Source organism: Gymnodraco acuticeps, unplaced genomic scaffold (assembly GCF_902827175.1).
Source record: "Gymnodraco acuticeps unplaced genomic scaffold, fGymAcu1.1, whole genome shotgun sequence".
NCBI lineage: Eukaryota > Metazoa > Chordata > Actinopteri > Perciformes > Bathydraconidae > Gymnodraco > Gymnodraco acuticeps.
In genome coordinates, this window is record NW_022991383.1 from 103,339 (window position 1) to 119,542 (window position 16,204).

The 16,204-nt window shown below is 39.8% G+C and overlaps 3 protein-coding genes across 5 annotated transcripts; 1 reads left to right on the plus strand and 2 right to left on the minus strand.

The window, feature by feature from the left end:
* Positions 1-226: 226 nt before the first annotated feature.
* Positions 227-3,080, minus strand: gatad1 (GATA zinc finger domain containing 1). Its single transcript, XM_034241308.1, has 5 exons — positions 2,589-3,080; positions 1,833-1,955; positions 1,675-1,734; positions 1,357-1,540; positions 227-701 (listed from the first exon to the last, which is right to left on the minus strand). Exons 1-5 carry the CDS (start codon positions 2,766-2,768, stop codon positions 511-513), a joined length of 738 nt encoding a protein of 245 aa, XP_034097199.1. The 5' UTR covers positions 2,769-3,080; the 3' UTR covers positions 227-510.
* A 671-nt stretch (positions 3,081-3,751) lies between these two features.
* Positions 3,752-8,052, plus strand: chrac1 (chromatin accessibility complex subunit 1). Its single transcript, XM_034241312.1, has 3 exons — positions 3,752-4,024; positions 4,602-4,728; positions 7,154-8,052. Exons 1-3 carry the CDS (start codon positions 3,863-3,865, stop codon positions 7,237-7,239), a joined length of 375 nt encoding a protein of 124 aa, XP_034097203.1. The 5' UTR covers positions 3,752-3,862; the 3' UTR covers positions 7,240-8,052.
* Positions 7,848-16,031, minus strand: si:ch211-57n23.1. 3 transcript variants are annotated; one of them, XM_034241311.1, is made up of 4 exons: positions 15,814-16,031; positions 15,620-15,679; positions 9,499-10,041; positions 7,848-8,570 (listed from the first exon to the last, which is right to left on the minus strand). In XM_034241311.1, the coding sequence occupies exons 3-4, from the start codon at positions 10,032-10,034 to the stop codon at positions 8,429-8,431; spliced, it is 678 nt and encodes a 225-aa protein (XP_034097202.1). In that variant the 5' UTR covers positions 10,035-10,041; positions 15,620-15,679; positions 15,814-16,031; the 3' UTR covers positions 7,848-8,428. The 3 variants fall into 3 exon arrangements, with proteins under 3 accessions (XP_034097202.1, XP_034097200.1, XP_034097201.1); XM_034241309.1 differs by having other exon boundaries at positions 9,499-10,045; XM_034241310.1 differs by having other exon boundaries at positions 15,620-16,031.
* Positions 16,032-16,204: the final 173 nt, after the last annotated feature.

The following is a 16,204-nucleotide window of genomic DNA, read 5'->3' on the forward strand; positions in this document are numbered from 1 at the left end:
AATTCTACATTGAAATCTGAATTAAAAAAATCTGTATGATTATCTTATAACCCTATGAAAAGTGAAATGGATGTCTTGGCCAAGTCCCAGGATCCATCATCATTTCCTTGTTTGCAAGAAACAGACTCAACTGTAGAGCATCATCATAAAACCGAGCAGGAAAGATTATTGTTGCCAAAAACATCCCGTTTACAAGAATAAATTAAATAAAAAAGGTATAACATTGTCAAAAACAAACAAGTTTATTATTCCAATGCATAAATACAATTTTCTTGAAAATAAACACAGACAAAAAGGATGGTGGAAAAGAGCTTTTTTATAATTATTATATACAAAAGTATGTAAGCAACGTTCTTGTTATCTCGTAACACATGGTTTCCTTTGTATCAACTTACAAGTCGCCTTCAATCTGAAGTAATGGCTGTGGTTAACCATTATTTATTTTCTTATATTACATAAATGTACAAACGTCTGTTTAAAGCAACAGACTGAGTCCATGTCACAGTCGTGTTAACTGCTGCCACTGACGGACTCTTTGGCAGTGAGCGCTGCGGAGGGTCCTATGTGGGTCCAGACGTAGCCTTTTTCTGGTCTGTTGGGGATGGTGGGGAACGGGGAGCTCCGTGACTTAAAGTATTCAGAGGGGGCGTGACAAACAAAGTCCAGATACTCCATCTTTCTGGGTAGATCTTCCTCTGGACCTAATACAAAACAGACAGTTATTGAAAAGTCACACATTATGCTCATTTTCAGGTTGATACTTGTTGTATTTTGGATTTCTACTATAAAGTGTGTATGCTTTAAAGTTAGGGAAGCAAAATCTGAAAGTCTTGTTGTATCCAATGTTTTCTGACTGAGGCAGCCAACATAATTGATGGGGTTGCCTTATTTCTCAGTTTGTGGGTTTGATAGGCACTCAACATATATGTGTGTATGTGTGTGTGTGTGTGTGTGTGTGTGTGAAAACATAGGTTTATGACATCTCTTCTTTAAGAGATAATCGCCCAGATTGTGAGGAAAATAATAGTCCATGAAGTCACGATCTGTTGCTGAATGAGGCCACACAATGGGGACTAAGCTTATGACCCCCTAACAAAATATTTATATATTTGCAGTCTTACGAACTAGGAAACCTTAGCAACATTCCCGAAAAGAATTAAAATGTATTACCTTAAGTAACTGCTAATGCAAACACAACTGTACTTAAGGTAGTAGTCACAAAGTGTTTGTCTGTGATCTTGACCACTATTTATCCAAGATTATTCTAAAAAAACAAAACTAACAAGAAAATGTGTCATTTTTTTTATCCCTTAAATTTGTCTAATATATGGAAAATGTACAATTTTTATTTCTCACCAACAATGTATGTCCCAGGTTCAAACTGGTCCTTGCGGCTGGCCTGTGTGGGGATTAACCAGGTCAGTGCAGCGCTCTTTTCACAGTACTGGTCTTGCACAAAGCCACGAATCTGAGCATAGTACGGCTTCCCGTCTTCCTCATCCGTTACCTTGATCACATCTCCTGTCTGGTAGTAAACACCCTGTGGATACAAATATATCAAAATAGATATTAACAATGACAATGACCCAGTTTGGTCTCATATGTGTCACAGGCTAAAGGTTTAGTTCTACTATTACTATGATCTTTTTTGATATTAAGCAGAAACCACTGTACCTTATAAAATACTGATTCTGACGTGATGATTGTAGCAACTGATTCTGGTGCTTTGATTGGCTGAGGAAAAGGAACACACAGGGTCAAAAACAGAAATTCTAAGGAACGCACAAAATCTACAGAAATAACTGCATTCGCTGATGAAATCTTACTCTTACATTTTTGAGTTTGAATATGTGTCTTCTTCCCTTTCCTTTAGTTGACACCTTCTTCTCAGAGGCAGGAGCTTTGTACTTGGTGCTTCTCAGCCGTGCCGACCTCCTGTGGATCTCCTGCTTGGACTAAAAGCAACACAAAAGATTAAGCAAGCAGCCTCCATTCACTGTTTATCTATAACAAATTACTAATGATTATTGAGTAATTGATTGGTAACTGTGTCTAATACATATTAATTAAAACATCCAATTTAAAGATTATACAAAACAAAGAGGGGCAGAACCTTTTGACTTTCCCAAAAATGAAACAAGCTTATGTTAAGTGTTTTCCCTATACATCACAGTCTGTTATGCTGCTGTTCCCGTTTGTGCCTGTTGTGTTTTTCCTTTTAAAACATTTTATTTAGTCTTCTGGCATGGGGACATTCAGTTTGTTGCCTAATACATTTTAGGGTAAAAAAACAAAACAAGACTAAATATAAAAATTATGTCAAGTATTCGGTCTCTCACAACAAGTTGAGTAAGTATAAAATAGATAAAGAAATCCTATGGAAGACATCTAAATAACACAAATACATCCTGACTGTACTTACTGTAAACGTTGTGTCTTAAGTGAATTGAAAATGTCAACAACGTTGTCCCTAACAGATTTAAAATGTTGTAGCAGGGTTTGGTTCTCCCTGAAAATACCTACAACATACAAGCTGAAAACAAGATAAACATTGAAGGTGAAAGGCCCCTTTACAGACAGTAACTAACCTGCTTTCCCCCGCCATTGCTGGGCAGAGTGTTGGAGGACATGGAGGGTCCGGTGGCCCCGCCGCTGCTGCTCTTTCCTGTGCAGTTGTTACAGAGGATCTCCCCCTGGTTTCCTTTCTTCCACATGGACGAAGAGTTTGTCTTGCAGACAGCACAACACGGTTTCAAACCCAGTGGCATCGTTAATGGTCAGGATACGTAGAGGATAAGGCAGAAATGTTTCCTCAACAATGAGATGATGGCTGCTCGCTGCACCAACAACACAGGGATGTGCAGCTTCAAATGGCTCCAAAAGAGATGACGATGTTCGCTTTCTTCTACAGATAGACCTCCGAGGACAAGCTTTACTACTTGATTTAAAGGTATTATCACGACAGTATCAATTTCAAGCTGTATTGTTTATTTTTGCAGCCAAAATACCGCCATTGCTAGCGCCACTGTTTCTTCTTCTGCCTCTTTTGACATCGACTCTTCTTCTGTGGTTTGAGAGGCCACCTAGCGCCACCAATGGACCGGAGGGATCTGTGCATTTGTTGGAGAAATATCAATTATACCTATTAAAAAAGGCAAAGGCATTAAAACATGTTAGATTTGTACTGTTATGGTTTGATGTACTTCAAATGTGCACTACAGCGCTAGTTCTTATGTTTGGGAATATTCCTTGTGGTAATTTGTTTAACTTTCTGCAAAAGATATTCCACGGGATGTATTATTTTCAAGGTGTATCATGTGCTTTTAACTGTAAAACCTTGATCTAAAGCAGTAAAACACATTATTTCCCCTGACATATTTTTTTAAACTTTATAATTTAATTTGTTTCTTTTGTTTTTGTATAATGTATGTTATAACTGTTATTTTACTATTGTATTTTTCTTTTTTTTTGTGAGATGGGAATGTCATCTCCCCTACATTGTTGTTGTATCCTTTATTTGTGTCTCCTGCCTGTACTAAATACATTATAAATAATCAAATACAAGTCCAACCATCTCAATATTGTGTTCGTATACAGTGATTAAGTACATGTGCTTCGTTACTTTTTACCACTGATTGTAATGAATGAATGCAATTATTCAACGCACAAACACAAACCATTTTGAACCAAAAATATGTTTTTCCTCTCAAGTGACCCCTTTACGTGTCGGCCACCGTACTTTGGCAGCAGGTGGCAGTACTCCAGTAAAACTGCCGCCAACAGCAAAGTAAAACTGAAGAAGAAGAAACTCGTCACTGTTCAAAACAAAAAGTTCCGCCTGTCGGTCTGGCACCGTGTTTTCATGAAGATGTCTCAAAATACTCCCGACAAAGACGATGACCAAACGTCAACCAACAAAAAATCCCTCTCCCTCCCGACCTCCAGGGTGAGGCTGATAATGAAGAGCTCCCCGGATGTCTCCTGCATCAACCACGACGCGCTGTTTCTCACCACCAAGGCTACAGTAAGCCGCAGTTAGAGGCTACATCCTCGCTTCACTGAGCACTGCTAACCTACCATTCATTGCTGCTAACAGGGATTAGCCCGCTGCTGCTAGCTACCCTGATAACTGTAAACAGTGGTGTCAAGTGACGAAGTACATTTACTCAAATACTGTACTTAATACCTTTACTTTGCAGATTTGGATTAATGATGTGAACAACACTTAAAATACTTAAGTTACACCTGGTAACATTCACTAGCGACCCTACAAAGTGATTAAAACTAGCTGCACCAGCACCTATACCAGCTTTGATTAACATATTAATGCTTCCCAAATTATTCTCAAAACATACACTCTATTTTTCTGACAAGGGCCAATTTACATAATGTGTACTTTTACTTGAGTTCTTCAAGTATATGTTGATCCTTATACTTTTGTACTTTTATTCGAGTAACATTTGACTCTACCAGGGTGGGTATTGCTACACCCTGGTAGTTTTACTCTTTGTACTACAAGATCGGAGTACTTCTTCCACCTCTGACTGTAACCTGCAGTTTCCATTCGTGCTCCACTTATTGTGACTTGTGTGTTTTTGCAGGAGCTGTTTGTGCAGCACCTAGCTGTGTCTTCATATACCAACGGAGCAGGGAAAGAGACCAAATCTCTGTCATACAGCGACCTGGCTAACACCACAGAGGAGAACGACACTTTCCAGTTTCTCACAGGTGAGACACAGTCACAGCCTGACATGCAGGGACTTTCTGTATCATATAATGTTGGACACTACTTACCCTTTACCTCTGAAACATTGGTGGAATAACCTGTAACCTCCCAGAACGTATGCAACAGTTTATTAGGTATATGTCTATAATGAGCCTATTGCCTAGATCAGGGCTCTCCAACACGTCGATCGGGGCAGCTTTTCAGTAGCTCGCCGCTCGATTATCGATTATAGCGTAGTCCATCCATCCATCCATCTTCTCCCGCTTATCCGTGGTCGGGTCGCGGGGGTAGCAGTTCCAGCAGAGAGCCCCAAACTTTCTTTTCCCTGGTGACATCAACCAGCTCTGACTGGGGGATCCCAAGGCGCTCCCAGGCCAGCGAAGAGATATAATCCCTCCACCTGGTCCTAGGTCTACCCCTTGGTCTCTTCCCAGCTGGACGTGCCTGGAACACCTTCCTAGGGAGGCGCCCAGGTGGCATCCTAACTAGGTGCCCGAACCACCTTAGCGTTGTAAGGTTGCTTATTGATTTTTCGGCCGCGGCTGGACAATAACGTTTTTTTATTTTAGAATTGTTTCCCTTCCAACACACGCGCACATGACCAATGAGGGCACGAGACAAGTTTGTGCACAGATGGAAGGCTGACAGGCAGGTAGGCCATACAATCATTTTAGCCGGGCCAGCTAAAATGATTGGTCGTGCTTTTTACAGTACTACAGCTTCCACAGATGAATTTTTTTATGGATTTTTTGTCAAAGCACTTAAGATATTCATTGCTATCTGGATGTTAAGAGCATTCCATGGAATATAACAAAAAGTGTATCTCGAGCCGTTTTCTCAAACTTACCTACCCCACCTTTAAGTCATGTGTGTGATGCCACATTCAAGACATTCAGTGTCTTTTTTTTTAACAGAAGACTGTAGCTAGAAGCTGCAGCTAGACTGCAGAAGTATTAGTTTTTAGTTTTTGAGGATGGAACAATTTCACACACAGATATAGGGAGGCTAGACCTATACAATTGATTTATTATGGTTTATAATTTAATGTCAAGACGAAGAAGAAGAAGAAGAAAAAGATGGCTGAACAACTGTTCAGTGTCAATCCTGTGGAGATCTCCAAAATAATGTTCAGTTTAAGTCTCAGCAAAACTCAAAATTCCTGGAGCTTTGTAGACCCAGAAAAATACAAGAGCATGCACCAAGCAGCACTGAAAATGTCTGCTTTATTTGGTTCTGTTCTACATACCTTTGTGAAGCAGCTTTTTCTGACATGAATGAAATCTAAATACAGAACAAGACAGACTGATGAACATTTAAATGACTCTATTAGAGTGAACCTATGTGGGTACACTCCGGCATACACCTCTATGGTGGACTCCATGCAGCGCCATTCATCTCACTAACTGTACAAAATAGTGAAATGCTTGTAAGGTGGTGATTAAGGACATTTATGTGAATGTTCAGTGATGTACTTACTATGTGGGCCATAATAATATGTGAGACATTTTCGTTTTCTTGGACCTTGATGTGAAGTAAAGATTTTTGATAAGCTTTAGGTATTGCAATTTCACATGTGTACAAAAGTATAGCTTAAAGGGAACCTATCATGCAAAATGCACTTTTGTACGTCTTTTATAAATGAATATGTGTCCCCGGTGTGTCAGGGAACTCACCAAGTGTCAGAAAACACAACCCTCTCTCTTTTCCTCCATACCCAAATCTCTAAAAACGGGGCTGCAACGGAGCTGATTATTATTTGTATTTTTCTGACGTCAGAAAAGGGGTGCTCCGCCTATATGGGCAACTCTCCACCTATCAGGGGAATGAGAGACCGCTCGAAAGAGCTGGAGACACTGTAGTACATATGCCAGGCCTGTAAGTGGCGCTGTAGTCTCCCACAAAAGCAGAATCAGCCCCTGCAAAAACAGGGCTGGAAAAGAGCAAATAGAGTGAAATGAGGCATGGCTAAAATGCATGATCTGTTTGGTATTTTGAGAAAAAAAACTTCAGACGTGTTTATATAGGTATGGCGGCGGCCCTACAATATATGTTTCAAATATAGCATGATAGGTCCATTTTAATTCAACTGATGAGGGCTATGTGAATAACTGTAAGCGATGTGATGCAAGTAGCTCTTGGCCACCTTCATTTTTTCAAAGTAGCTCTCTGATGAAGAAAGGTTGGAGACCCCTGGCCTAGATTGATCAGTAATGGAATTTGTGGCAAGCCTTATTGATTTTCTGCAGCAGTTTTTATAGCTGTTTTTTGTAACGCCACATTATACTTATGACAATAATCTATCAGCAATTAAGATGCTGAAAAACACGTTTGGCTCCATGCATTGTAACGGTCAGCAGAGTACAGTGGATACATGGTGACTGGCTGTGACACCAAGTTTGACATAAGTGTAATATTTTTCTTTTACAGATATCCTACCAAAGAAGATCTTGGCTGGAGATTACCTCAAATCTTTGGCGCAATTGCAAGAAGATGACGACAACGCTGACTTTTAAAAGGAACACTGGCTGCATTTCACGTCTGGACAAATGTTATCAAATGTGCACATCCTGTCATTTATTGAGGGCACTGCAATGCTTTTAAAATACATTGACAGAGTTAAGCTGTAGGGCTCAAGAAAGACGTTAGAGCACATGGGACTGAAAGTACAGCCACTAAGGGCAAATGTGAAATCAAGTGAAGACTCAAGAGTTCACGTTCATATACTAGAACACAGAGGAACACTGGAGCTTTACTGTCTAAGATAAATACTTGATGCCATAAATCTAGAATTTAACAATGGCCAAAACAAAGCATAATGCAATCAGTACTCAAGATTTTGAACATTTCATTATTTCAGAACAATTTTCTTGAAGGTTTTCTGGTAGCAATGTCTTACACATTTAGTGCTTGTTTTGCATGTATAACATTTAGGAGGAGGGAAGTGATATACAAGATAACAACTTGCAGGCCTGTATGGGCTCACTCCATGCAACAGACCAACACATATTGGAAATCCATTCCACACAGCTGGTGCACAGATGTCTCCATTTTAAGATGCCATCAAACATTGATTTCAAACAAGTGAAATATGCTGATGTTCCTGATTCAAAGTTATACATAGTTTTTTTTTTTTAAATATATTGTCCATGTATTAGTAACGGGTAGTTTATCATAAATACTTGAAAGTAAAAAATACACATGCCGCTTTTCTTTTCTTCACACTATATATGTGAATATTTAAAGTGTATATAACACATTCTCCTCATTTATTTGCTAAGGAATTGTTTAGATTTGAGATTAAAATAAAGATTCAGGCCATCTGATAATTGATGTCGCATTGCATGTATTACTATTTACACCACAAACTTGTAGGGTATGAAAATGCTTTTATTAATGTTGAATGAGGATTTAAACAGGTCTGTAACAAGGTGCTCAAGAGACTAACCGTTTTACTAGACGCTAGCAAGACCATGAAATCTCCTCGTGGAAACTGGAATACAACAAACTATTTAACAGCTACATGTTCCTCATATCTGATGGTGTGAGGTTTAGTCTCCTTTATACCGATTTTACCTTTAAGTGTATTAATGACATAAGGTGCATATTTGGTCCACATACAGTCTAAAATGATCCTGGGGATGCATGCATTTTCTACATTGTTAAACAATACATGAACACATAAATAGAGGCAACCAATCCTTGTCAGTGTTGGATGAGCTTGTTCAGTCGAAACTGCATGTTAAGCAGAGTGTTCTCTAAAGTAGAAAAGTGATTCTCCAGGATGTTTGCTGTGTGCTCTCTCCCATGTATAGCGTCCCTTGTGTTGGCAAGATGCTCCTTCATGCTGCAAGAGATGACAAACCACAAGTAAATGTCTAGGACATTTTGACACATATTCACACCGTTTTGCATTAATTTTATCCCACCAATATCAGAGCTCGTCAAGTAATCAGTTTGTTCTCTCTCATTTAATAGAGAGAAGGCACTGAATTCTTCACAGCCGTTTTAGTGCCAGAGTGTTGTCTCAGCCAGATGTCCCAACAGATGACTAGGAAAACACTAGAAACGTCTCAGCTGCTTGTCTGGATGCTGTTTCCACTTTCTTTGGCATTCAAGCACTTATTTATGCTAAACAACTAACAAGGATCCAGGGTTCCTGACTGCCTCGCTAACAATGATTTATGAATAATCCCGCAGCTGGCATTGCATGAGTATCTTCCAAACATGTTATCAATTTGTCTATGCACAGTGGCGATTGTAGCTCTGTTTGGATGGACTATGTCTAATGTTTGTATTTAAATATAAATATGCAATAGCAGAACGCCAGACCACCCACAGTAAGAAATCAGGGGGTATTTAGTCAGATAATCCCCATCTCTTCAACCTCCTCACCCAAATACTTTCAGGGGTTTTCCAAAGTCTGAGACCGCAGGCTACCCTCAGACAAGGCTTGGAAAAAGACAACCCCAATAATTGAGACAAGATACCTTTATATTGCTGTTTGACAACTTCAGCCTGCAACAAATACATGAAAAGGGTCTCGAGGTTTAGGTCTCAGGCATTTATTCGTTTCTGATTCTGAGAAAACAGCACCAAAAACAACTAACATGAAACATAACTCTTCAAACTAATCACATACATTTCGGCTCATATGTGATCTTCGCTAATAAGATCTTTTTTTCAATTAGCCTCCCCTTAATCTGTTTATACCTCCCCTGTCATTTAAGACATATCTACCATATTAATCCATCAAATGAATGTCTATTTCTCACCTTGTGAGGACCCCCTGCTCCTTCCCCTCCTTCCTGGTCTCCTGCAGAGAGACAAACACCTTATCCATGGTCTGCATGGTTTCTACAGCACTCAGGTGGTCCGAGTTGATCCCCTGGACCTCCTCTCTGGCTTGGTGTTCGTAGGAGATCCCTCCCTCCTCCAACCCGCTGGTGGTGGCCACAGCCTGCAGGGCGGCCCTGTTCTGCAGAACAAGCAGACGTGACTTGGCAAACTCCTTTGGCCCGACGATGTTCTCCCAGCAGATTGCAGAGGATGGTGGTAATAAGAAGCGCTGGGTGCAGTTCACTGGTTTTCCTGGGGTCTCTGTTATGAAGGGGCTATCAGCAGGGAAGCTGTGGAGTAGGTGCAGAAGAGATGATCCAGAGCCCCACTCCAAATCATCAAGATCTGGTTGGCCAGAGGACTCTTCAGGGGAGAAAGTTGGAAGAGGCCCAGCTGCCCCTGCACCCTCTGCTGGGAAACAGACCCCCAACAGGAGGGAGCAGGACAAGCAAAGCACAGCCCCCTGCAGCATCTCCAGACTGACTGAAACACACACACACACACACACACACACAGCACACACACACACACACACACACACACACACACACACACACACACACACACACACACACACACACACACACACACACACACACTATGTATACATCACTTCAGGGGACATTACATTGACTTACATGCATTTCCTGGAGACTTATCCTAACCTTAACCATAACCAACACATGCCTAACCCTTAACCTAACCCATCCCTTACCCTAACCCTAATCAAGTCTTCACCCTAAAATTAATTATTCCCCTCATGGGGACCTCCAATTTGTCCCCATAAGGGAGGCGAGTCCCCACACATGACTGTGCAAACAGATTTAGGTCCTCACAAGTATAGTAATGCTAGGCCACACACACACACACACACACACACACACACACACACACACACACACACACACACACACACACACACACACACACACACACCACACACACACACACACACACACACACACTTGGAAAGGCCATCATGACAGAAGCTTTTTTCAATGATCTGAATCTATCAAATGAAAGTAAATGCACAATCCTATTCAACTTCAAGACAGACATGTTAGCGTGTTATTACGACATCTGATAAGATTAAAAGTTAGACTTCTCCCTGGTATGAAACAACCCAGTCTCATAAAAAAACGTGTAATAACTACGTTGGTCCACAACGTAGGACGTAGTATTTCGACAAAAATGCCTCTGAAATTGTAAAATACCTAGCCTACGTTTTTTTTCACCATTCGTTCCAATGACTGGCGTCTATGTCACGTGATCTTCAAATTTCTCCCTGCAGAAAAAAAAAACATGGCCGAACTTCGTTTTATTCTCGGTGTAAAAGGCCTATTTTAAAGTTAGTTTGGCCATTAAAATGCCTTTTGATGTCATTTGATGCGAGAAATATGAGTTGTTATTTCAGAGTATGTGTGCAGTGGAATGCACATGATCTTTAGTTTGCTAGTTATTACGAAGATTACTTCAGGAAATTGTGTCTATACAACGTTTTCATTGTCACCAAGGTGGTTGCTAGGGATGCTGCTATCGATATTATTTCTGTTATGTTGTGTAACTGTTTAATGGTGTTATATTTATTGCTACCCCCTTCCCCGTCAATGTATAGTGTTGGTCCACAGCGCAAACGTATTAGTTTAACAAAATCCGCATCTAAAATTGTGGCATAGATAGCCTACGTTATGTTCCCCTGTGCAATTCTCCATTTACTCAACAATAACACATAATTATCCTTGTGTTTATTTACTTATTTGTTTGATTAATAAACACAAGTTGGAGTCCGTCAGGACCATAGATAGGACCGAGGGTCGGAGCAGCTCATTTGCTTTACAGAATATTCAACCCAGTCTCACGGCATTTCGTGTTCACCAACACGATTTTTAATCTATTGATTCGTGTTCACCAACACGATTTGCCCCTTTTTTTCGTGTTGCACAGCACGATTTTAAAAGCAATGTATTTCTACTGCCTGCAGCACGTCTTTTTCTCCGGTCGGGTCGAGGAAGACCGGAAGCTGTGTGGTTCATAAAAACATGTTCTTACTCAATATCAAGCCACAGTTATTGCTTTTATTTGAAATCGTATAATTTCGGACTTTTGTTGCCGTCTGTGAGGAATATAAATGGGGTCAGAGCCTCAGGATACTGAAATCTGTATTTTTTAAATCTTTTTTTCCTTCTAATTTGTTATTCTTTTCAAAATAACACACTGTTATTTACTCAACAATAACACACAATTATCCTTGCTTTTATTTATTGGTTTAATTCCATAATCTCGGGCTTTTTTGGCGTCCGTCAGGAACTGAATTTCAAAATAAAAATAACCGGAAACAGACGTAGGCATTTCGAGAGCGATTACCCAAGATCCTCAGCTATGGTTTTAAACTCGCTTATTGGATGTTTTAGCCGCAATGCATGCTGGGATTTGGTGTTTATATGATATGAAATCCGGAAAACATTTTTAAAAGAATAAAATAATACTTAATTCCGAGCGCTCTTGCTTTTCTCTTTGAAAGTCATCACATAACGGCATTGCAATACACGGTTCGGCTGCATTGTATATTACAGATCTGCCGTAGTTCTTTATTTATAGAGCCCTGATGAGAAGACCTTTGGAAAAACTGAGAAAATGCAGCCGAAACTGAATACTTGACGTGGATCATAAATAAAAGCAATAACTGTGGCTTGATATTGAGTAAGAACCTTTATATATACAGTCTATGGTAAGAACATGTTTTTATGAACCACACAGCTTCCGGTCTTCCTCGACCCGACCGGAGAAAAAGACGTGCTGCAGGCAGTAGAAATACATTGCTTTTAAAATCGTGCTGTGCAACACGAAAAAAAGGGGCAAATCGTGTTGGTGAACACGAATCAATAGATTATAAATCGTGTTGGTGAACACGAAATGCCGTGAGACTGGGTTGGAATATTACACCCGGAAGTAAGTATTCTCTCCGCTTCGCTTGACAAACCCCGTGATAGTCCTCAAGCTCTGTGATTGGAGAGTGTGCCGAGCATCCAAAACTGGATTTGAACGGGTCCACCCCGTCCCCCCCTCCCCCACCCCGTCCCCAGAACTACACATGCTGGCTATTGAGTTTCGCAACATGTTCTCTATCTATGGCACGTCTCTACTGGGAGTGTAGTTTTAAAAGACGTTTTCGTATTTCCCATCATAAGAAGTGGCCAGTATTAAACTGTGTACATCCCTGGAGGTTTAGGGGATAGGAAACACTCAAATGTAAAACATATAATTAATAAATGGGTGAAAATTGCTTGTGCCCATAATGGGTAGCATTACCCACATGCCAGCTAAGGTCAGAAGAGCTTTATTTAACAGCTGGTCTTATGTCTGTGACCCCTCCTGTTGTTAATTGATAAGCCTGAAACATGCACTTGTCAAAGTTCAGAGGCACATTTTGCAAATATGGCAGTAGCCATCGATCATCTTAAGATAAGATATACTTTATTGATCCCAAGTTGGAAACATTTGCGTTACATCAGCATGTGTAACAGTTGTAAATATGCAGTGGTGTTTATTTGTAAATCATTTATTATAATCACAAACATTTTGTGTTTTATATTTAATAATTCTATGTTCTTTATTTATTGATTGTTCAATACCTGACAAGGCCGGAGATGAAAAACTTTGGTCGCAGGTTCCTCAACAGTGTATTACAAGACATCTATCAATATGTGTGTACCTCCACCATTAAACTGTCGTATTCTGCACATTTATTATACTATCTACATACATCTTATATAAGAGTATAATACATATGTATAATATCAGTTAAAATAAGTGCTTCAACATAGTTAACATTGCTGGAGGTATACACAAAGTTTTTCATTCATTGCATAACTACACCGTTTGTGTATGATATGTCAATAAACCTTAGAAAATCTTGAAATCTTGAAAGGGATGTGCAAAATAGTCATTATATACAGTCTTTAATTAACTATTAGTAGAGAATAACGAGTAATGAATATACTTTATAGGGATCCTATTAATATCTAATAATAAAAATAATGAAATTCAATAACATGCTTTAACCACTAGGTGTCCCTTTATATCAGCTGTGCACCTTTATGGTGTAAATACAGCCTATCTACCAATTGGATCAAATATAAAAGTCAGCCGAATTAGTGTTGATACTGCAAGGAGACGTATTATGTGAAAATAAATGTAAGATGTTGTTTAATGGCTGATATATTTATGATCCATGTCACGTTTTCAGTGTTGGCGGCAGTTCCTCATGTTTGTCTAGAAGTCTTCTCATCAGGGCTCTATAAATAGAGAACTACGGCAGATATGTAATATTTAATGCAGCCGAACCGTGTATTACAATGCCGTTATGTGATGACTTTCAAAGAGAAAAGCAAGCACACTCGGAATAAAGTGTTTTCGGTCTGTTTCCGGTATTTGTTTATGACGATGTGATGTGAGATGTGAGACTGGAATTGCACAGGGGAAAATAACGTATATGCCACAATTTTAAATGCGGATTTTGTTAAACTAATACGTTTGCTCTGTGGACCAACACTATACATTGACGGGGAAGGGGGTAGTAATAAAGATTACACCATTAAACCAGGGTTGCCAACTCTCACGCATCTGGCGTGTGACACACGCTTTCACACTCAATCTCACGCTCTCACGCTGTCCAAACTATTCTCACGCCAAAAACAAGATGAACCGGCGATCGTTTTTGGTTGGTTATTTACAATGTTGAGTTGACAGCTGCTCAAGCTGTCGATCCGCTCCCTCCCCGCCCCCACCACTCTTAACAACGTTAACAGACAGCAGAGCAGTGGGAGCCGGTTGGTCAATCCCCGACCCGTATTGCGCATGCGCAGATCTAAGATCCAGTAGAAATGATAAAAAGTAAAAGTCTGCTATTTATTGTTCTACTAGACCAAAATAGAGTCAAAGAGTATATGAGAGTGAGACTGTGTTAATTAATATATTTGGACAATATATAATGGAAACAAACGTGTTTGACTTTCATTAGTGAATGAAACTGTGTGCCCTTTATAGTCTGTGTCCAATATTGTGTATTTGTATATATTGTATATGTATCCTAGGCTATATATATGCTAAGGTCCCGCTGCTGACACGATAGCAGTCATTTAGTGCACATATGTGTAATTAAACCCATGATATCAAAATCTCACTCCAGCCAGGTACCCAAAGTTGGCAACCCTGCATTAAACTGTTACACAACATAACAGAAATAATATCGATAGCAGCGTCCCTACCAACCGCCTTGGTAACAATGAAAACGTTGTATCGACACAATTTCCTGAATTAATCTTCGTAATAACTAGCAAACTAAAGATCATGTACATCCACTGCACACATAATCTGAAATAACAACTCATATTTCTCGCATCAAATGACATCAAAAGGCATTTTAATGGCCAAACTAACTTTAAAATAGGCATTTTACACCGAGAATAAAACGGAGTTCGGCCATGTTTTTTTTTTTCTGCAGGGAGAAATGTGAAGATCACGTGACATAGACGCCAGCCATTGGAACGAATGGTGAAAAAAAACGTAGGGATCTTACAATTTCAGAGGCGTTTTTAAGGAAATACTACGTCCTACGTTGTGGACCAACGTAGTTATTACACGTTTTTTTTACGAGACTGGGTTGTATGAAACTGTGTCAATGCAATGCATGCACAATGCGATTCAACCTTCAAAATAAAAGGTGTTACGTTTTAATTAAAGAAAAGAAGGTTCATTGGAGCTACCACCACACATTCATCCACCAACAAGATAGATGTTCGGTACAGTTTTTGTATCAACCTCCAAAAGGCTGCAGCATAAATAAAGGCTTTTTTTAAGTTTGAAAATTATATCCGGAAATCTTACTCTCATTTTGGAAACTTCATGCATCGCCATTAGTACAAAAGTTAAAAAGGCAAAGAAAAAAGATTCAAAGATAATCCACAAATTGTTGACTGCATCCAGCACCTTTTACTCATACACATCAACATCTCTACATCGATTCAACTCATGACTAGTGTGTGTAACATGTCTTACCTTGCAAAGAAACCCCAGCGAAGAAGCAGTCTGTGGAGGGCTGCGACTCTCGTTCGGTGACTGAAGTCGTAGGAAAAAATGAGTCGTTGACTGCAGCCTATTACATGCGATGTGAATCGCAATTTATTGGCCCGGTAAGGCAGACACAAGAGTATTTTCCGTCAGAGTCTGTGGGGTAATTGGTGGAAACTTACCCCAAACACGTCAAATACACTTGCAGTCTGCAGAGAATGTGTGCAAACAGCTGGGCCTGGCTCAAGGATTGTATGTCTACTTGATACAATGAAATCAAGTTTCTATGCAGGATGTTGAATTATTTGTCGGTGAAAGGGTTCATTTCCAGCCTCTTGTTCCCCTCAAAACGTCCAAGTCTGTAAGTCTATGAAGGCAGTAGGAGGTGAGATGATCCTGGAATTTATGAGCCATTTTACAATGTCCTAAACAGGACCAGCCAGCCCCAAACTCAAAATGCTCTAAACTAAACACCATGCAACAATGGTTGTGGATTTAAACAGTTTGTTACCATTTCAGTCATTCCCATAAACATCTTGTCATCCTGCTGTTTGAGACACAGAGGTTTTGAAA